Source organism: Falco cherrug, chromosome 6 (assembly GCF_023634085.1).
Source record: "Falco cherrug isolate bFalChe1 chromosome 6, bFalChe1.pri, whole genome shotgun sequence".
Classification (NCBI taxonomy): domain Eukaryota; kingdom Metazoa; phylum Chordata; class Aves; order Falconiformes; family Falconidae; genus Falco; species Falco cherrug.
This window is the reverse complement of record NC_073702.1, coordinates 71313912-71338148: the sequence shown is the minus strand read 5'-3', so window position 1 is coordinate 71338148 and position 24237 is coordinate 71313912. Positions and strand designations below refer to the sequence as shown.

Sequence of the window (24237 nt, the reverse complement as noted above, 5' to 3'; positions counted from 1 at the left end):
GTAGGGTAGGATAGGGTAGGGTAGGGTAGGGTAAGGCAGGGTAGGGGGGAAATGAATGTACGTCTCTGTGGGCTCTGACCAGACTTTGGCAATGAATCCAGATTTTGTCGCATTTCTGTGCATTGGCAATCTTTCCAGGAAAATGGCATGCAACCGGTGAAAGGCATCCTGAAGTCACTCAGAGATGATGCCCAGCAGAGCCACAGACTACTCAAGCAGCAAACAGCATGGTTTAAAGAGTGGGAACAAGAAGTTATCACAAACAAAACAGCCTTCTCTTTCCCCAAACCACTTTCCTATTGAAACAACTACAACTTAATTAATTTACTAGCCCTCTAGAAATGAGGGCAGGTAATTGCAATGTTACTCACAGGATTCAAGAGCAAATTTACCACATTTAACTCAAGAACAAAAGCCAGTTATAATGGCTTAACTCACTGGAGATACTGTAATATGCAATGAAAGTGTACCTTTAAAAAAGAAAGAAAGCATGAAAGAAAAATACTGGTTTTGATAAGCAGTTCTAGAAGTCCAGGTCATCCTGGTCAATATGATCAGAGTCTTCTTTCTTTTTAGAAGCCTGAACTTCATCAGTGTGTTCAACCTCCTTTGCACCTATACCTTCGGCATCTGCTGGGTCCTCATCTCCCAAAGGATCAGTGCATGAAGATGCTTTGTCCTCTTCTTCTTCCTCACTGTCAGGATACATCTGTGAGGGTTTGCTGCTCTCATCAGTTTGAGCCTCTCCATTGGGATGGTTGTTCACAAAGTCAGTGTCATCTTTGCATTCCTCTTCATCTTCAGACCCCTTCTGGGATTTGTGTGAGAAGCTTCTTACAGAAGAATAACAAGAATAGGCTGCTGTTTTGTTCAGAGTCTCTAGTCTTTTGTTGGTTTTTTTGCCTTTGATCTTTGAGGCACTCTCAGAAACCTTGTTGTTGCCTTTGTCTTCATGTTTTTCATGTGCTTTGTCAGGGTTATCACTGGTAGGTTTCTCATCATTCTCATCATATTTGTCATCTCCTTCACTGTTGTTTTCCTCAGCTGAACATGACTCACCTTCTGACTCTGGATTTGTGTCTTCCACTGCCTCAGCTTCATCCTGCTCAGCTTCTTCATTGCCTTCTGCAACATCTTCAGGATTATTGTCAGTTCCAGAGCCAGCATCTCCTCTGCATTTGTCCATCTCTTCCACATCATCAGCTCCAATGTCTTCATCCTCTGGCTCCTCTGCTTCTTCAGCTTCATTGTCAGCTTCATCTTCAGCTTTGGACTTCTCCTCAGCTTCCTGCTCTTCATTTTGAGTGTCTTCTTTATCTTCCTCTTCCCCATTTGCTTCCTTCTCCTCTTTATTTATTTCTTCTTCCTCTTTTGCTTCTTCCTCCTCCTCTTTTGGGTTTTCTTCCTCTTCTTCCACTTCCTGCTCCTCTGGTTTTGTTTCTTCCTCATCTTCTTTTGCTTCTTCATCCTCCTTTGTTACATCTTCCTCTTCTTGCACCTTCTCCTCCTCTTTTGTTTCTTCCTCATCCTTAACGTCTTCATCTTCTTTTTTTCCTTCATCCTCCTCTTTCACTCCCTCCTCCTCCTCTTTTGTTTCTTCCTCATCCTTCTCCACTTCCTCTTCCTCCTCTTTTTTTTCTTCCTCATCCTCCTTCACTTCCTCTTCCTCCTCCTCATTTGTTTCTTCCTCATCCTTCTCCACTTCCTCTTCCTCCTCTTTTTTTTCTTCCTCATCCTCCTTCACTTCCTCTTCCTCCTCCTCTTTTGTTTCTTCCTCATCCTCATCCACTTCCTCTCCCTCATCTTTTTTTTCTTCCTCATCCTCCTTCACTTCCTCTCCCTCATCTTTTTTTTCTTCCTCATCCTCCTCCACTTCCTCTTCCTCCTCCTCTTTTGTTTCTTCCTCATTCTCCTTCACTTCCTCTTTCTCCTCCTCTTTTGTTTCCACCTCATCCTCCTCCACTTCCTCTTGCTCCTCTTTTTTTTCTTCCTCTTTCTCCTTCACTTCCTCATCCTCCTCTTTTGTTTCTTCCTCCTTCACTTCCTCTTCCTCCTCCCCTTTTGTTTCTTCCTCTTCCTCCTTCACTTCCTCTTCCTCCTCTTTTGTTTCTTCCTCTTCCCCTTCCCCTTCCCCTTCTCCTTCCTCTTCCTCTTTTGTTTCTTCCTCTTCCACCTTTACTTCCTCTTCCTCTTCCTCTTCTTCTTTTGTTTCTTCCTCTTCCTCCTTCACTCCCTCTTCCTCCTCTTTTGTTTCTTCATCTTCCTCTTTCACTTCCTCTTCCTCTTCCACTTCCCCTTCCTCTTCCTCTTTTGTTTCTTCCTCTTCCACCTTTACTTCCTCTTCCTCTTCCTGCTTCACTTCCTCTTCCTCCTCTTTTGTTTCTTCCTCTTCCGCCTCCTTCCCTTCCTCCTGCTTCTCTTCCTCCTCTTTTATTTCCACTTCCTCTGCTGCTTCCTCTTTTAGTTCCTCATCTTCTTTCTCTTTTGTTTCTCCCTCCTCCTCTTTTGTTTCCTCTTCTTCTGCCTTCGTTATTTCTTCTTCCTCTTTCTCTTCCTCCTCCTCTTTTGCTTCATCTTCCTCTTCTTCTCTCTCTTTTGTTTCTTCCCCCACTTCTTCTGCCTCTTCATTTTCCTCTTCTTTGGTTTCTTCATCCTCCATCTCACAGTTTTGACTCTCTGCTGTTTCAGGTCCTTCTCCATCTCCGTTCAACGCTGAGCTGCCTACATCATTTAATTCTGCCTCCTTTTCCTCATTGCTCTCCACCTCCATTTCATTTGGCTGGAGCTCACCCGCATCATTCTCCTCTTTTGGGTTGCCATTTTCTGCTGCTTCCTCCATAGAACTGCTGGGAATTGTTTTGGTATCCTGGGCTGCTTCTGAGACACAGGCTTCCTCATTGTCGTTTTTCTTCAACCTCAGGATTTGCTGTAAATCAAATGCTTTCATGATTGGGGCATTGGTGGCCACCACTGGGTTTCTTATTGGCTTGGAAGCCATTTTTTTCCTCAAGCAAGAGTCACATGGGCAGTATTCCTCCTCACTACTTTGTGTACTAGTACTGGCCTCAAATGCTGCATCAAATGCTATATCTTCATCTACGTCAAATGGTAAGTCTGATGTGCTCTCTAGCCTCTGGGTTCTAGTCTGGGTTCCATTCTTCTCACTGAAGAGTGACATTTTATGTATAGTTTGCAATCGCCGTCTCCTCTGCTCAATTTGGAGTGTTGACTCATGCTTGAGTGGTTCATCTGGAGGTCTTGGCATATTCTTTCCTGCTCTGGTTTTGATCTTCCTCAGCTCTTTCTCTATGCTTCTTTGTATCCTTTTACTCACTTCCTCCTTCAGCTCTAGTATCATTTTATCTGTCTGCTGATTGTTCTGCAGGTTCCACCTGACTTTGAATTCATTCATGGCACTGACATAGTGAGCCATGAATTCCTTCTCAATTTTTTTAAGCAGTCTCAGGACCCAAACTGGGTCTGGATCCGCTGACTTCTGCTGGACAAGGGTTGTGTCCATACTGGTGGTCATATCGACTTTGGACTCTGGGTCATTTGGAGACTCTTCTCCAAGCTGTTCTTCTACAGCTGCTTTCAGCTCTGTCCCACAATCAGCATCATTGACATTTGCATCATCCGTAGTGGCTAGCTGATCAGCTTCCTCTTCAAGATTTTCTTTTGGAAGTTCATCATTCACAGCTTCAGCTTCTTGTTCTCCACTTTCAGTTAATTTGCTGTTTTCTTGGTTTCCACCTTCTCCCCCTTCCTCCTGACCATTTTCACAGTTACTGCACTGATCTTCCTTATTCTCTTCTGCCTCCTGAATTACAGAGCTCCCTCTAGTAGACTGTGCTTTTTCCTCACCTTTTGATTTTGAACAGGCTGTGGAAGGTCGGGATGACAGCTCTTCCTCCTTACTTTGCCCCTCAGCCTCAGTCAGTTCCGTGCCAGTCTCTACATTTTCCACTGGTTCAACTGATTTGAATCCAGCAGTTTTCTGTGCCATTAAGGCACAGTCCTTGGCACCAGCGGTACTGTCTTCTACTGAGCCACCAGAACCACTGCTAACATCGACCCCAGAGGAGGACAGGGGGGTGAAGTCATAATCTACAGATTTGGGGGATTTAAACCCAGAGGCTGTTTTTGCCTGCTCACTTGCCTCTTGACCTGAACTTGGACCACTTTTTTCAGCTGTGCATCCAAACCACAGGGCCTGAAAAATATTTAGCAGCTCCATATACCTCGACTTATTCAAATATTTTGATGTATCTGATGGATCTTCTGAATTTTCATCAAGGAGCTGGAGACTGGCAAGACAAGTAATCAAAATGTTGGCAGAGTTACTCAGTTTTCTTCCCATAGTGGGGGACACTTCAGGCAAACTGTGTGATCGGTCAAATTTTGTTTCATGTTTTGAACTGAGCAAGGCCTTCATGATCTGGACAGAAGTCTTGACAGAGGTTGGAAGGTCTCTTCTGTTGTTATTTTGGCTGGATGTAACTGACTGGCTGCATTCTGCCTGGTCAGCTTTGGCAGCTTCGGACAAAGCCTCAGGGCTTTCTTCCTGATTCACGCATACTTCAGCCTCTTCATTAATAGCAGTGCCTTCTTCTGTCTCTTGTCCCTCTTCACCCTTTGCCTCATTTTCAGCCTCCTCCACATTCTTTTTCTCAGCTTTTTCATTCTCTGAGATTTCCTCTGTATTTATACTGTTCGATACCTCGGTGGTTGCCTCATTACATTCCTCTTCTGCACCGTCCTCCATTTCATATTTCATAAGCAATGTTTCTGACGGGATTTTACTTAGCCATTCTTGCACAACTTCTTCTGGAGATGTATTTGGTAGAGCAGATGGCATTAAATCGCTCCCTTCCTCCTGCACGCCTGTGTCTTCTAACTCTTCCTCAACTTTTCTGTTGCAAGAATCATCAATCTCTTTATTCTCCTGATCATTTATTTCAGTCGCAGCTGATTTAGACCCATAGGAAGTGGCTTTGGAGGAATCTACAATTTCTTTCTGCTCTTTTCCTGTGGTCAGCACTGACTCAGTACCTATGCTGCTAATGGAGGAATTCTTCAACATGTTTGAACGTATTTTGTTGCTGTTCGGTTTCCCTTTTGGTGGGACAGGGCAATGCATACTACATACCGACAAATTCTCAGACAATGACGCTCGGCTGGAGTTTGACATCTTCACATGAAGATTTGTAGTTTTTCTTGGCCTTGCTTTTGAAGATTGAGATACGTTTGACTGTGAATACCTATCGTTACTTTCCTGGGATGTCTGTGTCAATGAACATTTACCTTTTACTTCTGACTTAGAAGAGGCTCTTGAAAAGACACTTGCAGGATTTCCATTCCTAATGCCAGTCCCAGTTGAGTGGACACTTTTTGAACAAACACTCTCACTCATACTTCCCTGTCTTGAAGTGGCCTCTGAATTAATCTTGGAACGACCCTCTCCAGCTTTTTCATTAGGGCTTGAAACGCTCGAGCAGAGGGAAGGTGTCTTGCTATTTTCTTCTCTATGGCTTCTCTTCTTTGAGCCTTTTGAGGATTCACTGTAGGCATTGGTTGTACTTTTCAAGCTTTTCTCCTCAGTAAAACCTGCAATTACCTCTGCTTCACTAGTAAATGAAATGTTGGAGTGAAGAGAACCTGACCTATGAGACATGGCGTCTCCGACAGATTTTTTCTTGATTTCACATGAGCTTTTGGAGTAATTAGATGCCCTGCTGCATGATCTCGCATCATCTGCATGTAGGGAATTCTTCTTTTTATTCCAAGTGGATTCAAGTGATGACACAGACATTTCAGACTGTGCATCCACATTAATATAGCTGTGTTTGCTCTTTTTGGATCCTTTGGAAGAGCAAGAGGCATTGCACAGAACGATCTCATTGCTGTCACTTCTCTTGCTGTGCCTGTCACTAGCTCTGGAATGGGAGGTTCCTTGCGTAGAGCATCGTTCACTGTCACTGCTTTCATCTCTAACTGATTGGCTGGGCTTTGTTTTTGCTGACACTGAGCTGACATCATTGATTTCATTTTCTCCTTGTTCTGCTTCAGCGTCTTCATCCTCTTTCTTAGGGCAGGACTCACTGGAGAAGGAGGAGACTACATTGTCATCAGAGTGGTCACCCTGTTCGCTCTTTGCTCTTGGCGTAGCACAGTTGCTAGACTTGCTGTGCACACTGCTGGCAGGAGTAGAGCACTTAGTGTTATTTTCTTGATTTGTGTTCTGAAGGCTTGAGGAGGACATGCTCCTACCCACACTACTTGTTTCCTCACATACATTCTTCTTGCTCTGTCTGGACTGCAGAGAAGATCCTGACATGACACTCGCAACTCTGCTGCTTTCAACCTCTTCCATATCATCCTTTAGACATTTCACAGAGGAAACTTCAGAACAACTTTCATCTTCATTTTGTAAATTTTTTTTGCTGGCCTCATGGTCTTCAGGGGCGTCTTGAGTATCCAGGTTGTTTTCACAGCTTGAATGTGACATTAAACCCAAGGATGAAGGTCTCTGACTATTGCCCGTGCTTGTCCGAGTGTATTCTTGTTGGTCCTCTCCATTGGAAGCACCTGTAGACAGATCACTTCGACACATACACTTTTTAATGGATCGGTATGCCACTCTGTTCTCTATAGTCTCTGAGTAGGATGAGGACTCTTGCACAATGTGCTCAGAGAATTCCTCACTGGACGTGGTGTGGAGGCTATCCATGGATGCCATTTTTCTGTGGACTACTCTCCTCCGGGAAGATGTGCTGGAGCATGATGACCGTGTGTGCCAGGTGCTTTGTACTCTGGGCTCTTCCCTCTGGGATGTGTGCATGGGGTTTTTCCAAATGTCATAGTCCTGGTGTTTCTTTCCACAGCTGTGACAATGAGCCTCATCACATTCTGATTCCTCAAGTTTTGACATGTAAGAATCAATATCACAGGGATATAATGATTCATCTGCCTCTGAGCTGGCTTCTGGGTTCATTTTCTGTATGGGGTCTACTCCACTGTCCTCCTCTACGCCTGACTCTTGGCAAGGCATCTGGTTCATCAGATTGGACTTTCTGATCTGAGTGGACCACTGCAAAGTCTCATCATTTAGCAAGCGGAAACGGACTTTCATCTCAACGGACAAGCTTCCATCCTTGTTCACATGCACCCGTTTTTCTATGTCATCGTTGACCAAGGAATGGACCAGGTCTCCAGGTTTTGAATGTGAGCAACCGTTTGAGAAAGGTGCACCATTATCTGGTGAGGCAGCAAGACCATTAGGATACGACTTTTCTGATGATAAAGAAAATCTCATTGACCTATTGCTTGATGCTGACCGTGGATGGATAACACTTTTTTTGGCTTCCAGTCCAAAGTTCACTGGTGTTTGAAGTAAGTGAAGAAAAGAAAGATGGAGAAACATGTTAACTCATATGAAGATGTCACAAAATATATAGATCAAACCCTCAAACTAGTGAATACTGATATTATTCCATTAAAGCTAAGCCTATCCCAGTTTACATAATTTCAAAATTTGACTACATGATGACGTTTTAATAATATATGTTACGTTTTGAATGAATAATAGGTATTTAAATCTTCTATACATTACCTTTATTATTTTTTTATCTAAATCAAAACACAAACACTTTTTTGTTGTGTTAAGTGCATACCAGAAAGAAGAAATATATACATATATATATATATATATATACACACAGACCAATTTATTCCCAAGAGTTTCTGTATTTTATTGTGTTGCAAATAACCTTTAATTCAACTGTGCAAGTTTTCATCCTTTTTATTCAGTTGGGGAAAAATACATGGAGAAGTGACCCTCTTCCTTAGCTAAAGGTCAAGTGTCACACATTTATCGTGCATCATTCACTTCTCTCACACGCCAGGAAACAGGTGTGGCCACGTAGACCAGAGCAGCATGAAGTCCCTGCAGGGATGTGCCACTGTGAATAATTATAGTGTTTATTAAAACATAAAGAACAAGTGGAAAAGAAATTGTGAACTGGTGATAGTTACAAAGAGAAATAGTAGCAGTTATAGAAGTCGTCAGTGATAGTAAGGGAATTTTAAGAATTGTAACCAAAGCACATCTCTAAGGTCCAGTGCAGTGTTCTGCATAGATTTACTGAGGTCCTAGACCTTTCATTTTGAGCAGAGTACATTGCTATCACACCGTCTTGCAAGATATGCATGTCTTGTTTCTAATATATGTTTGTTCAAATTTTACTTTTATGTATCTGGACCATCACATGCCTCTGTGGCATACGAATGTGCAGCTGAATGGAGAGCATTTTAGGAAGGAAATGTTGAACAGGGAGCATACCAACCAAGACCAATAACACATGAAATAGCTGTTATCTAACCATCTTTATGCATTTGAACTGAACTATCTGCTCAGTCTTTTGATGGACAAAGTTTCAGTTTATTCCTGCTGCTCCCTACAATTTTTTATGTCTTGGCCAGTGAGTGCGGGATGCCTCTGTCCTTAAGTTTCTACAACCAGTTGTCAGCATATGAATGAATGTTTTCCGGCTCGTGGTATTGACAATGGAGAGAAACAGGTGCACCTGCAGAACACATTTCATTTCATCTCATCCTAAAAAAAAATCCCTAATATAGGTGAGATTAATTGCCCTTTGGAAATGGGAAGTTTCTTTTCATAGGCCACTGAGGGTGGGTGGCTTAATAACCTGTGGCCTTAGATAACTCATGATGAAGTGCCTAAGAAATATCACCCTAAGTAACCCATAACATACTCCTTCCTGAACATAACTTTTCCATAAAAACATACTTTTTTCCCAAAGGGTTACACCACAGTTGGAATCTGCAGGAGAAACAGTCTCCTGCCGACAAAACCAGGGCATCCTCCAGTCCTGATGCAGGCAAAAGCAGAAACACAGGCAGTATCAGACAGACAGACAAGGGGGTAGAGGATTCGTGGGAAATCTCAAGGGTTTGGGGAGTCTCAGAGGCACACACAGGAAAGGAGGGAGTTCTGGAAGGAAAAGGAGACACAGAGATATGAACGAGGAAGGGAAGTCAGCCAGACACAGGGAGCATGTAGAAGAAAGACTGGAGGGTGTAGGGAGGAAATCCTAGAAGGAAACCAGAGAAAAAGAAGGGGAGGATGGAAAGGGCTGGGAGGCAGAGAGAAGGAAGTACATTTTCCACGTGAAATCTGCACATTGGGGCAGTACAATAGGTGCCTGCAATCTCCATGTTGTGGGACACAGTTCTAGAGATGACTGTGCAATACGCCCCAGAGTTTTTCTTACTTTCATTGTTTTCATTGACATTGTTGCCGTTGGAACGGGGAGCCAGGTTGGGCAGCTTCTCCACTGAGTGTTTCCGCAAATTCTCCATCGATACAGGTTTAAATGGCTCCCGACCGACACACACCAGCACGCTGGGGCAGTGAAGCAGAGCCTGCATGCTGTCGATCTAGAAAGAGAAGAGCAAGTGGATCACCATAAGCCAATAAAGCAAAGCTAGATTCTTCCAGAATCCACTGAATCCAGGCCCAGAATCCACTGAAATTCACTTGTCACCTAAAATAAAATCAACATGGTTCTGGAGAACTTCAGGGTCCACCAGAGTCTGTTGGCAGGCTCTGTTGCAATATTCTTCTGTTGGTAGAGAAGCTCTGCTGTGCTTTAATCAGATCTCTGAAGATAAGGAAGGGGTGGGGGAGATTACCTAAGGGAGATGTCATTTATTGCAAGGTTTTACATCTCCTGGGAAAGATTTAAGCATAATCAATGTGGTAGTGAGGAAAGAGGTGGAACTGGAGGGGTTTTGGTTTCCCCTACAGAGAATTATACTCTTTAATTCTCCTAGTTCCTGTGTGGAACAGCAATAATTAGCTGGTGAATGCTACATTCCAGATTGGCCATCGATTCTCTTCCTTCCTCTGCTCAGGAGAGGATAAGAGCTGTGACTTCCTCTAGTATTGCCTCAAATGCTGTCTCAGATATTACCCCAAGTATTGCCTCAGTACTGGACATTGTGGGACATGGTCTCTCAGTGTGGGAAGTGCCTGTGAAGGAATCTCCATTCCTCCGTGAGTGCCTAGGCTTATACATTGCCTCTTCGCCTTCACCGCATGACTTGTTTCCGGATTACACACCAAGGCCTTCATGTCAGCTGCAGCTAGTAACAGAGAGCAGGGCTAAATGTGGCAAAAAGTCACTTTTACCCCAATGCAACGTCTACCTAGGATCTAAAGGAGCAGGAATCAGTCTTGTGATGAGCACTTGCTAGGCAAAGCCTTGACCCCCTCTCCCACCATGTTTCTGCAATCTCTTATTTGAAAGACTGAAGTAAATCTCCCAGGTAAAATACCTGATGGCTTCCGAAAAGGATGACAAGGCTCTCTTTCTGTCCAGTGGCCAACATCTGGCAGCTTTATGCTATCAGGGGGTCTCCACAACCCAGCTAGGATGTCCCTTCCTCCTCAGCCTGCTACATCAGAGAACATCTCTACAGCATATGGGAGCTCACAGCGATAATGGACCAGACGACCACACAGTACGCTACCAAGATGTTAGCTCGCACCCGTGCTGGGCTGAGCATGATCTTGCCTGTAAGATGCACCCTGACCTCACCGTGTCATTTAATCATCAGCCCTTTAACCAGCAACCTAGTATGGAAGAGAACAAATCTCAGAGAAGCTGCGATGACAGTTCTGCAGTTGTCACATGTGCCTGGCATAACAGCGTGTGAGGAAAGGGTCTGGCGCTCTAAATATCCCTGCAGCCAAGGGATGACGAATCAGGCCCCCTTCAGAGCCCAGGCTTGTTGTTTGTGAAAAGCCTCTGGGGTTCTCTGAGATTAGTTAGTACTACTAGGGCTTTGAGAGGTAGCAAGATAATACTGCTGGATCTTCGGCAAGTAAGAGGAGGGTAAATGTGTGGAGAGTGAAAGGACAGAGGCAGAATCACAGTCCAGATCCAGTAAAACACATCTAGTGATTGGTCTTACGTGTATAGCATCAACTTTTTAGCGGGAATACACAAAAACCTCTTCATCTTCCCCTTAGTTTTCATTGTGTTTGCACCATAACAACACTTGCGAGCCGAGTCCCGTTGAGTTTGTTGCTATAAAAGCCCGCAGTAAGATAGGCTCTGCTCTCTAAAGGTTACATTGATCATCACTGTAGGTAAGGCAACGAAACTGCCGAGTCTGTGTGAAGAGTACCGTGAAACAGTAATTAACCCTCAGATCTCAGTTTGTCTGCGTCTACTCCTTGCCATTTGTCAATAAATCCACTTCTGGTCCATGTATTTCTGAAGGAAACATCTTTCTAGCTCATTTCAAAAGTTTTTAGAAAGCTTATAATTTAATAAAATAAATACTTTGAGTAGGCTCTTGCCACCTATATAGCTCTTTTCCTTCTTTACTTTCCTGTTCTTTTTTTCTTTTGCTTTTTATTTCTTTTGTGAGATCTTTTGCCCTGTCCTCATACAAGTAGAAAAAAAGTGAGGGCAAAACTGGAGAAAGATAAAAGGAACTAGAGGGGGAGAAGAAAGAAAATTAGACATGAAATCTCTTCCTACCCTAACATATAACAATTTGTCTTTAAACCCCCGCCAAGTTCAGGAACTGTTTGTATTTGTAAAGGGCATTTTTTCAGTGAAAGCTGTTTTTTGCCCAGGGTGTTACCTCACACCATACTGTATCTCTGTAGATAGTATCTGATAGATACTTCAATCACATTCATCACCGCTGCGTTGAATGTGCAGAAAATAGATGGTGCCAATGAAACAGCTTGAGGAATCAGTGGAGCTGAGCCAGCCGAATTATTGCGTTTGCATACACTGCACAAACCAAGTCCTTTCAAATGGAATATACTTGTCTTGTGGGACTTAAAGAGTCTGTCACGTAGTATCTCTTGCATCATCAGCTCTTTAGCAGTGTTTTATACCTATAACATAACTTTTCTTCCTAATATCTTGCCAGCTTAATCTCTTTGAATTAATAATTGTAGAAATTAATCTAAAATCAGCACTTTGTAGTGTCTCATTGTTAAAAACATTTTGGTAGTCGTAAGTACAGCTGGACGTTTCCTAAGGGTTAAATACATCATTTTTCTCACATTGATTTAGTTTATTGCAACATCCTTTCTGTCAGGGCAGTAGAGTTGGGATAACAAGTCATCTCTGTTTGCCCAGCACAGAGCTTTCCCACACTGCTGCACGAATCCCATCCTCTCAATAACGCATCAGTGCCTGGACTATAAAAAGGACATCTGTATTCAGCACAATCAATATGACAACTTTTACTGGGGCTAAATTATCTCTGAACAGCATGGCCCCTTTAGGTGTTTAGCAACCTGCAGCTCACTCACAGTGTCCCAGGGTGACATCCTTTGCATAGGTTCTCAGACTTGCTTCTTTTTAAGGTATATTTAAAAAATATTTCAAATATGAAGGGATCAGATCCTGAGCCTGCAGGTGTGCAAGTGTCTTCTGTTGCTCCTGAATGTGATGAGTGAAACATCGGCCCCATTTCGACCTGCGGCAGGATTTCCCCTAGCTTTTCTGAAGTCTGCATCACGCAGCTTAAAACTGGGAAAAACCATGAAAGCCATGAGCTTTTTTTGCTATGCTGTAAGAGAAGTGATCCTGCTTTTCTGCTTGGACATAACAACGACCAAAAAGTTACTGTGGCTTGTGAAACTGTATTTTCCATGCACTTTCTGCCATTGATTTTCATGCTGGGGGTGGAAGCAGGGTATCAAACAGAAAATTGGTGAAGCGGCTTGAGAGATAAAATTGCAAGACTCAGCAATAACACTGTGGTGAAAAGCAGACACAGTAGCTACTCATAATTCAGAAGCACGTGAGCCCCAGAGAAAGAGATTAAGTATTTGATCTGATTAATTTATGAGAAAGTAAACTGATGTTAAATTGCTGTTCAGGATAGGTAAGAGGTAGGAATGATCTTGCAGAGAGGACAGTGTGAATTCCAACATATGGGTTGCTGTTCAAGGCTGAGATGTGCCTCCTCAAGCACAATTCTAGTCTAACTCTCAGAAGTTATCCTACCCTAAAGTGATTTGTTCTTGGACTAGGCTTTTATAAGCAATGCTTTTGTAAGGAACTTCTACAGAGGTATATGTTATCGTTAGATGATGTTGATGATATCTAAGTTGTGAAAAACAAGGAACAGGCATCCTTCTGCAAATGCTGAGAACAAAGGACAGGAAGATAACAGCTAGATTTTTCCTCAGATTTTTGACATTTAAAATTTAGGTGTGTAGGACTGAGCTACTCAACCAATGCTGTATAGTCCATGTAGAAAAGGCAGTTCCTGTACCCTGCATTGGACATCTCTTCTATTCTTTCTACTCTAAGACACACAAATCATGCTTTGGAGATGCCCCTTTCTCCTTTGGTGTAAGAACACATTGGAATGATTAGGAGAGATGTAGACATCTAAACTAAGGCAGATTAACTCCAGCCAACATGACTACTCAGTAGTTATCAGGAAGAATCATCTGAGCTCAGTGTTGAATATCAGTCTCCAATGTCCCAGGCCTGTGCTCCTTCTTGAAGGCCATATTATTTCAATGAGTTGTTGCTGTTAATTGCTGTTTTAGGAATACAACATGATTTACTTCAGCTGTGTAATATCAAATGTGGCATAATCCCAATATAAGTAAAATCAGTAATAGAACGGGCTGGGACAAAACTTTTAGGTCTTTCCCGAAGAGGGGGACTGTCAGTGCAGTAAATAGTGAATGATTTTGAAGGGTCCTTTAAATTTCTTGCAGCTGGTGAAAACCCAGGACTTTAGAGACTGTCTAAACTTTACTCTATTGGATCATTTTTTAATTTATTTATACAAGAAATTCCATTTAAACATAAGAAAACAATTTTTTTTTCCACTGTGAGTGTGGCCAAACCCTGGAACAGGTTGCTCAGATTTGTCAGATCTCTATCCTTGGAGATACTCAATACCCAGCTGGACACCCGAATAACCTGCTTTCGTTGACTGTGTTTTGAGAAGCGGGGTTGAATACAATGATCTCCAGAGGGCTCTCCCAACCTCAGCAATAATGTGATTCTGTGATTTATTGTAGGAGAGCTGGTTGTTATTTTCATATAGACATCAGCCTGAGGAAAAGTGTGATGGAACCAAAAGAGTAGAAGGTAGATGTTCTTATGTGCTTTAGCTGTCACAATCAGCGGAGAAAAATAAATGCCATCAGGGTGGGATGTGTTTTATTTTAAAGCAGATATTTGGTGCTTTCTTTTAAGGTGTGGAGGGCAAATCAGAAGATGCATCAGTGATATAAAATGGTGGCTACTGGGTGGTCTGCACAGATTTTTTCTGACATTAAAATTTTCTTTTTTTGCTCGGAGATGCCATTTATCTCTTCTGCGCAGTAGCCTGCAAGGAAATCCTTCTGGTAAACAGATTCCTCAGTTCCCTCAGGATGCCACAGCAAGATTTTGACTACTCGTGCCAGGATTAGTACTATTACAAGAAAACAGCATTACATCCCGGTTCAATTTAGCCGTAAAAAGCAAAGGCAACTAATTGTGAATACGTAAAATCTGGTGATCGCCTGAAGGAGTTGTGATAGAGAAGGGAATGCCCTGCCCTATTGTTTCTCCATTAACTCATCACACTTGATTGTAGGCAAATTTTTACAGTCTAGGCTTCTTGCACATTGGTGGAGAGCAATCAGTATTTCTGGAGGACAGATCATTCCACCCCAGGAAAGGCACCTGACAGAGGTGGTACATCTCCCATTGGACATGCCTACCTTTTTCACTGACTAGAGAGAAAGGCGATCGTCTCAATGCAGTTGTCTAAATGTAGATACCTAGAGCAACTGGAGATGTTCTAAGGTATCTAGTATGTGCTTGAGAACAGCAGACAGGACACAAGACAAAGAGGAGACCTGTCTTCCACCAGACTGCCATCTGAAACCTGAGCAGGAAACATCTAGCATAATCATGTAGAGACAGTTAAAAAAGTAAGAGTCTTCATTTGCAAGCTGAATCCCAAAACACAGTAACTTCAAGAGTATTGTAGTCCATGACAAGTGAACAATCAGGACTAAAATGGAAGAAAATGAACGCCTTATGATAAAGGTCTTCGATGGGTTCAGAAGGAGTTCCACTGGATCGCTCAGACCTCGTACAAGCCCTCTTTTGAGTTCCCTCAGTGTAACTACCCTGTCATATGAACTCGTGAGAAGGGTTGCTCACAGGTAAGGCACTTGATCTTCAGAGGCAAAAATCCACTAAGCAAAATTCACAGGGAACAAGGTCTAGCAGTTTGCACTCGTTGGGCTGAAATAGACTCCTGTTAAAGTTTTGTTGTGTAATCCCTGAGAATGAAATTATGTTTCTCAATCTTACTATAAAACCTGATCCAAATCCCACTGTAACCAATGGAGAAAAACTTGCCGAGCTCTACAGACTCTGGATCAGGAACCAGGAGGATTATGGAGGCTGTGAGTGAAGTTCTGGACGAGGAAGCAGAAAACTTGTTGCCAATACTTGCCTCTGTTGAAGTATTTGTGTTTATATCAGTTTCTGGCCCATAAACGACTGTGACGTCAAAGATCAGGTGCTGCCATGAAAAAAAAATAATAATTGCAATTTGCTGTGTGTTAAACTTATATGCACAGACTCTTCCAAGGAAATGTCAGCTATGTCTTTAGGTTTCATTGAAGCCTTTGTGCTCCTGACAATAAAATTAGGATTTTTCAAAACAGTAAAAGGTTTGTTTACTTGCATACTTCATTCTCTTGTACCACATGAACTGCCTGTCACAGTGGGGTGTGTCATGTATGGGTTGGTTCAAGAAAGCTGGATGTTCTTTCCCATAAAAATGTTTCATAGATGTTACTCTGAGCCCCACTGGGAAGGCCACAATGTGTGAGGTGGAAATGAAAGGACATCCTCTCTTCTGAACTATGTTATATTTTTTCCAGTTTGGGTGCTATCCGTTGGAGGATGGATTGTTTCCATGAATGTGACTACAGTACCTACCGCAAAGGGGCTGTGATCTCAGCAAGGACCTCTAGGTGCTACTGCAACACAATTAATAATAAAATCTCATCAATACCTAAACAGAAGACAGAGAAAAACATAACATCTCCAAAAAAAGGACTCTGTTGCTTGTTGTGAACATGCTCTCTGGCTTTTCCCCGAGAAGAAAGAACCTTTGTAAACCTTATTCACCTCAGAAGCTGAATATAGATACCAGTTTCTGATGAAAGTAAAATGTTCGGAGATAACCTTTTGTTTTCCCTCTGCTGGCTGATGGCCAACCAAAGGCATATAGAGTTAAAGAGAGAAAGAATGGGGAAATACTGCAAGACACGGTTGAGATCACAAGTCCGTAAGCTAATCCACCTTTCAAAGAAGTGCAGAGATGCAAGAAAGAAACAGGAAAAGCTTGTAACAGACACGTTGAAGAAAAGGCTAACGGGCTGAGTTCATTGCCTATCATGCTGACTTATTGCCTCATTTCCTTGTGCGCTTTCATCTGTTCCCTTTTGTCGTTCAGACTTACAACTCTGTGGAGTGCGAACAGCCCTTTTGTTTTGTACTTGTATTACATTCAATCCAGGGGCATCCAGGCTCTGAGCTGGGGTATTTCCATTTAACAATAATAACTTTTGTATTTTATTCATGCAAAGAATACATTTGCCCTTCCCTCCCCCAGACTTTGTGCTGGAGGAATTAGACAGTGGTTCTTCTGGGGAGTGGTTCTTTAAAGTGATGTTAATCTGTTGGTCAGAAGGTGAATCATGGGGTGTTGCCACTCCATGCCCACATATATATTAGCAAATTAGTAGAAGACAAGGAGGAGGAAGGTACAGGAAAGTGCCTTGCTTGACCTCACTTTCTCTAAAACCAGCACGGGCCAAAAGGCTCTCCCCATCACGTCAGAAAGAATGCAGAACAAGAGGTAATGTTGAAGTGCAGAACTATTACACAGAAATGGATCTAATCCTCTGCAAACAGTAGCACCCAAATGATTTGTCCAGAAAAGAATACGCAGCATCTCTTCCATCTCCACAGCGAACCAAAGCTCACATGGTCTTTTACACACAAAATCAAATATCAGGTCCCAAAATCCACATGCAGGAAGGACAGGCACCAGTGTGTCAATTTGCTGAACATAAATTACATGCTGCTACCTTTATTTTATGCTTATATCATGGGAATATGGGCCAGCCAGTTGCTCTGGATGCTGAAATACAGCAATGTAAGACAATTTGTCATACCAACATTTTTTTAAAAAATCAGCATCTTCTCAAACTTTTCAGACATGAGCTGTCTAGTTTTCTGTTTTGACCACTGCATAAAGTTGCATGAAAAATGATAGCTTTGGGAGTTGTGATCTGGAAATCAGACCATGTAGCACTCAAACAGCCAAGTAAAATATGTGAAAGATAGAGGAATCATGCACTGCTTTCTCAGTCAACCACAGGCAAAGATCATGTTCAGCTATTGCACTGCTGGCAGCTCTTTCTGAAGTATTCACAGGCGCCTTTTCCCTGTGTGTGACACTTTGCACATGCGTAAAGAAAATATTCTGAGTTTGGCTCTGGAAATATTCTGGATTAACATGTCTTTCAGCAGTCCAGGAGAAATACTACAATCAGAAGTTTGGTGGCCATTGGAAATCTTTGGAGTAGCAGCAGAGGAGAAACACTGCATGGAAAAAGGGGAAAGAAGAGGGAAGACTGAAAATAAAAGAAAGGCATGAAGAAAGCCGAAATATTTTTGAGAAATATGTGAAGAGGACAAAAAGCGGAAGAAAACTGATTTACAGCCTGGTTCAGCTTGGAAGACAGGCTGCTAGGATTGTATGAGGGGTGCCACAGTTACTGCCTCTGTGGAGGATGAGCTGGTTCCTGGTGAAGACTATGGGATGCTTCCTGAGGACTTCCACTGAGTGCTGGATTGAATTGAGGAGGTCCCCACATTGCACTGACTTCATATGGAAGTTTTTGATGGCCTTTTGATGTGACCCTGTCAGCTCAAAATGAGGTCTGAGACTGCTCCAGCTGCAAATCAGCCAGAGAAACAGAAAATTACTGTTAAGAGTACAAATTTCAACACAGAAGAGAGGAAGGCATTTCTTAGAAAGTTTTTGCTACAGATGTTTTACACCGTCTGACATGCTGTGGTACCTCACTGAAATCAGTCTACCACCTGCTCCTTTGGCACCGGGTTCATCAAATCTGGTCCATCCAACAAGAGCATTTGAAAATCATGAGTCAGACTAACATCCACCCCACCCCAAGCACCTGCCCTTATCCTCTCCAAGGGCAAGGATTAGCTTAAAAACTGACAAGTCTCGAAAAATGCTAAGCATTTGGTTCTTGTGATTATCTGTGTGGTGATTGAGTCAGTGGGAAGGATACAGCTCATGTGTTCAAGCTTTTCCCCGTGACCAGAAGTTCTCAAAAATTACTCTTTTTATAATGGGGAATAGCTACATCATGGATGAAAGGTTACTCCAGCGGGAAGTTGTTGGGGGGTAAAGAGGGAAGCACAACATAGATGTACTCCAACTAGTTGCAGGAGCTTGGACTGAGTATATAAACACTATTGCTCCTAAATCAAGCTCATAAATCCATATTGTTCTATGGTCTTACTATCCCAGGTGTCTCTTAGCATAAACATTTGCACATTGTGCTTGTTGAACACTATGGATACCGAACATGCACTCCAAAAGCTCAGGACAAAAAGAGAAATATATTTAGCTGAAAACACTGGTTTAATTGAATAATTTTCTCGTTATTGAGTCCAGTGTTTCCCTCCCAATTTGCAAAGTCTGTAGTACAAATGAGAAAGCTAGAAAGCTGTTTACTTCTACACAGTAGAAGTAGCTCTCCTGATGTTAATTTAAGTTATTTCAGAAAAGATGCAAGCTGAAAGAGAACTAGACCCTGCAAAGAGTGGCAGCAGAACCCTTTGAATTCTCTGTTCAGGGCCCAAAAGGATGAAGCAAATGGATGAAAATGCAAAACATGCCTTATTTTCCTGTCCCACTATTGGTTAAGACTCCAAAATCTGCATTTGGAAAACCAGATTTCCTTACGAAATAAACACCCTTTCCTGAAAAAAGTCTTTGCAGAAACAGTGATTTCTACATGTACTTAAAGAAAATTCACAGTTTTTCCAGGAGAGGGTGGAATTCTGCTACTCTCTGTATACTAGGTAAATGAATACATAGAAGTGTCATGTTCACAAATATTATTGCATATACTCAATAATATGATTGGAAATGTCTTTGCCCTGGATTAAATTCAAAAGAATTAGAAAGTAATTACACTTTGCTACATTATTATCGAAGGAACAAAATCTCCTTAGGCTAAGGGAATCATTTGCATTTGGTATATGTTAGATAAGAAAGTATTAGATTTGGTATATGTTAGATAAGAAAGTGGCTAGGACACGGGGTCCGTTTAACTACATGTTGTAAGGCACTGGGCCAAATGATTTCGGGGCATCTCAAAGGTTCATAAAACACACCTGGATATGAGTCTTCTGATGGATCAGGTTCATGGAAAGTTTTGCTGAGGTTTACAGATAGCTTGTGTAAATCTCATTTGAGTCATTGTGGTTTTGGCATGGAATCAGAGAATATTGAACCTGAAACCTGTGGTTTGTTTTTAGACTATGAGTCACACACATGGTGGGTGGAAAGTGGTACAGCTCACTTGATAACAACGGTTCGCACCAGATGAGGGGCTGAAATTGGTTGCAATTATTCATACCCGAACACAGCACGAAACCAAGTGTCACAGTGAGTATGTCAACATGGAATCAGAACATTAAATATCCCAAGGAGGGAAATTATCACCTTTCTTCTCGTATTGTTTACATATAGACCACATTTTAAACCAGTTTATTTGCCTCCATTTATCCCATTTCCCTCTTACAGCTCCATCAGGGTCTTGATGACACCTGTCATGAAGACAGATGAGCTTGTTAGCCCAAACATTAGTGGCCTAGAGGATGCCTGCAAGCAGTTGACAGATGTCCTAGAAATGGCTATATGGATGTGTAAATCTGAGTCAGGAAATATGTCAGACAAGCCTGTTTCCTGGCCTTGCACCCTAAGGTCGCTGCAAATGCAGTCATTAGTATCAAGAACCATTTAATAATAGTGTTAGGCCAATAACTTTGGTAATAACAGCTAAAAATAAAAGTTCTGTCTTTACTGCTCAATTAAACAACTCTGGATATAGGGCACTGGAATAGGGTTGCCTGTACTGTTAAATTTTTGGAATGGTCTTCAGTGCATTTAGAGCCTGGATCAACTGGTACTCGACCAAGCAATTCCTGGGCAGATCTGGGAGTTAACAGACACCAGGGAACATTTTTTAAGAGGCAACTTGAATGGCCACCTAATTTTAGAAGCTGTGCGAATTTGACCCTGTTTTGGAGGCTTCTTAGTATGGTTATGTACAGACAGTGCCATTTGGTGTCAGAGACAGATACGTGCCCTGATACTATTCTGTCTAGTTGAGTAGCTGTAGCCCATGGTGCTGCTTCTGACTGAGGAAGATTTTAGCCTACAGGTTGTTGGAGACTGGGAAAAAACACCAGAAAAAGAACCGCTTTGTATGTGCCCTTCTGTCTTTCCCTAAGACTGCTACAACTGGCCACTGCCACAGATGGCTTGATTTGACCCAGAATTGTTAGTCTTGCCACAGCATTTAATGTGTCTCGTTCCAAACAAACACAGAAGAAAAATGAGGGTCCTTACCCCAAGGAGTTTCTAATAACTAATCCTTTACAGTCTCCAGTTAGTGGTGCCTGAGGAAGCATTCCTTAACTCATGATTGCTCCCCTGATTAACTTGCACAGTAATTCTCTGATCCCTCAAGGAAATTCGGTTGCATGCGGTGCTCATTCTGCAATGTTCTCACTTGCACAGTCTAAGGCAAAACAGCGCCTTTCTGGTTATCTACTCTGCCTTGCTACATAACAGACCGGATCAGATTCACTCATTAAATATAACAACTTATGGTTAGCCCTGAGCATGAGCAAAAGGACATCTAAGTCTTGGCCTGACCCCAACAAACATAAAGCTAGCTGCATCCCTTGGAAAACTTTTCTGACGGTTGATAAATCCCATTTGAGAAGCTCATGCTAATCACCACTGGTAGCCATAAAATATGTAGACTATTTGCCATAACACAATGTGGTTTCAAACGCCACACAAGAAGGAGTATTGGATTTTAAGGAAGAATTTGTTTTCAGTTTTGTTTTAATTTAAGACAGTCAGTAAAAGGAAGGCCTTGTGAATCAAGAGTAAGTGCAGAGATCAGGACATCTGTGACTAGACACATAGTCATGTTGCTGGGTTCCTGTGACTTAGAGAAGTCTTGATGACTGTGCAGATGGTGGACTCTGGATAATTGCCATTTTGAAGGGAAATCCTCTGTTGCTGTGCGGTTGCTGCCACATAATCCTGCACGTCATTTCTTAATTGTCTGTGAGGATTTCTGCCCTTTCTATGATCTCTGTCTGCCTTTTTGCCCCTAAAGGCATTCTTCCCTCTCCAGAGGCACAGGTGGGGATCTGCACATAGGTGCACTCTCCTGTGGTTTAGACCATGGAGAAAGAAAATCCACTAGGTTGTACAAGAAATTCCCAGAATGGAGGTTGAAGTCTTTCTGATGGACAAGATAACCTACAAATTTTACTCTAATTCTTTTAATTGAAATATTTGCTTAGTAGTGCACCTAGTCCCTTTTTAGTGTAGAAATGGTGTCCCTAGTTAAAACTAAGAAAGCTGCAGTTTTCAACTGTGTCATGAGCCAAGTGGTCTATAGATGTAGAGTCCCATGTCTTATGTTTGCTAATATTTCAGTATCTGGAGTACTTCAAAACACGTGCATGAAATCTTGGGCCTGGGTTAATTTTAGTGGCTAGTCTAAGTCAGCCTTCGGATCTTCTTCTATAGTCAATAAAGAGAGGCCAACAGACGAAATTACCCCCCATCCTAAATGCCTAATAAACTGATCACATTTAGATGAATTAAATTCAGGCCTGTTTATCTTTTACTGCAAAAACTTGCACGAAGTTTCAGTGGCAAGTTTCTGACATGTCAATGTTAACCTGAATAATAGAGTTCTCTATTCAGGCACTATTCCCAGTTAATCACCTGCAAAAAGAGTCACTTGACCTGAAAATAACTATGAGATTCATGTTTTTTACTTGCTGAAAATTTAAGTGAGTTTTCTAAGCTAAATTAAACTTCTTTTCAGTCCCTTAGTCATCAAATTACTACTCTGAATTAGAAACTGACAACAAAAATCGCTGTTAGTTTGGGAAGAGGGGCTCCTGGCCCTGCTGAAATCAGTGCCCAAATATTTAAATGCCTATTCACTTCAGTGGGACTAGCTCTTCCTTCCTAGTAGGCAGTCTACTTGATGCTTAAGAGTAAAAATACTGGTTTCACCTCATTGAAGGCTTCAGGAGTTAGCTAGAATAGAAATTCAAATGCGTAAATAACAACAGAACCTCTCTGGATTTATACTAACATTGGAATCAGGATCTTTCAATCACTGTTTCTACTGACCTGAGGTTTATAATATTATTAAAGGCTAATTCTGAATTCATAGCACTGAGGAACTCTCTGGGCCAAGACCAATGAAGACCAAGACCATGATCTGGGCCACAGAAGAAACAACCAGTGAATAGACTGACCTTTCCCAGCAAGTTAATAAAGTACAATTGCGAAAACATGAGCAAGGTACACAAGCAGACAAATGGGAGCAAGAAAAGCCAAAATAACAGCAAAATAAATGTGATCACAAAAGCAAGAGCTGTGCTGGCCTTCAATGGATCGTGATGCTACAATATCACTTTTGACCTTATAATGACCATCATCTGTATTAGGATTCTGCATAGCTGCCCATGACCTTCTTCTGACTTTGTTCCATGAAAAAGAGTTAAAATTGTCAGTTTATTGGCTTCATTAAATTACTAGCATTTCTTCCTTTTCATGTAAAACTTTACACTAAAGCAAAATTATTTTTTTAAAAAACAACAACAACAACAAAAAAGATGCAAAATAAGGGCTATAAAATTAAATGTGAAAAGTTTTGTCTGGAGAAAAAAATGTACTGATGTGCAAAACCAGCAAGATCTGCCGTCCAAAGAGTTTATTTCCCTGTGAGTTATGATTGAATTAAACTTAGAGGTATATTGGAAACATTTGTGGACTAGTTGGACTATGAAAGGAAGAAAAGACTTTTCTCTGCTTTTTCAATTCAACACTACATGAAAGGAACACAAAACAACAAGCCTGTGCCATGTGTGCCTACGTTTATACCCACATAAAGACATAGTAGGAAACCAAAGACATGTAATTTTGAAGCGTTCTGGATTAACTCAACAAAACGGTAAAGGTATTAAACCAGAGCCACTGGGATAGTGTATGCCAACCATACATTATGTGGCAGAGGTGATTTAACTTAAGATCTGAGTTTAGATCTGGAGTTATAGTAGGAGATTGAAGGGGCAACATTCAGGTCTATGAATAGCACTTCCATTGATGCTTGATTCACCTGTAGGAGAGGAGATTTTTCCTTTGTTGTGTTCAGTTTTCAAGAGATCAAGAAAACACTGGCAGCAAGAGATGGTGTGAACCTGCTATTAAACGCTGTGAATTATGTTAGCCTAAGCCAGACAAATACTATCACACAGTAGTCCAGATGCATTGCTTAGGAGTGAATCCTACTGTTATTCAGCTAATCTGTCAAACCATGGGAATGAATGTCAAAAGTTACTGTTCCACACAATCTTAGCCCTTTTTCCCAGAAATAATGTCCTCTGCAACAAATCTTGCAAAAAAAATTACATAGACATGTGATAGAACAAGTTTACAAAATTATTAAAAGGTAATTCAAATTATTATCAAAGAGAATAATATAAGAAACAAGGAAGTAGCCAAGAAATATTAAGCAGCCAGACACCTTTGAATAGGCATGGAAGAATGGAGGCTTGTTTTCATTACCTCTAACAGAAAATGCAAATGTAAGTATAAAGGCAAGATGTACAGTCAAAATTAAACTTCAGCCCAGCTGATTTCAGGAAATCCCCCAAATCACATGACAAACTCACTGTTTTCACTCCTCAAAGAAACCATTAGTATCTGGTGAAAACTCTGGAACACACTAACTATGTATTGGGAACAGAGATCTTGAAGATGAGGTATGAC

At 41.8% G+C, this 24237-nt stretch overlaps 1 protein-coding gene and 1 long non-coding RNA gene across 9 annotated transcripts in view; one reads left to right on the top strand and one right to left on the bottom strand.

The window, feature by feature from the left end:
• Nucleotides 1–137, top strand: part of LOC114017043 (uncharacterized) — a 49032-nt gene extending 48895 nt beyond the window's left edge. Inside the window, exon 6 of the long non-coding RNA XR_008732997.1 lies at nucleotides 36–137. This is a non-coding gene — a long non-coding RNA (uncharacterized LOC114017043). The remainder of the gene's footprint in view (nucleotides 1–35) is intronic.
• RP1L1 (RP1 like 1) overlaps nucleotides 2–24237 on the bottom strand; it is a 45357-nt gene continuing 21121 nt past the window's right edge. For 4 of the 8 annotated variants that reach the window (XM_055714944.1, XM_055714942.1, XM_055714949.1 and 1 more), the window contains 2 exons: nucleotides 9294–9459; nucleotides 2–7380 (listed from right to left, as the gene is read on the bottom strand). In XM_055714944.1, coding sequence (XP_055570919.1) covers nucleotides 524–7380; nucleotides 9294–9459 — 7023 coding nt within the window. In that variant the 3' untranslated portion in view covers nucleotides 2–523. The remainder of the gene's footprint in view (nucleotides 7381–9293; nucleotides 9460–24237) is intronic. The other 4 variants (XM_055714946.1, XM_055714948.1, XM_055714947.1 and 1 more) reach the window with 4 other exon arrangements.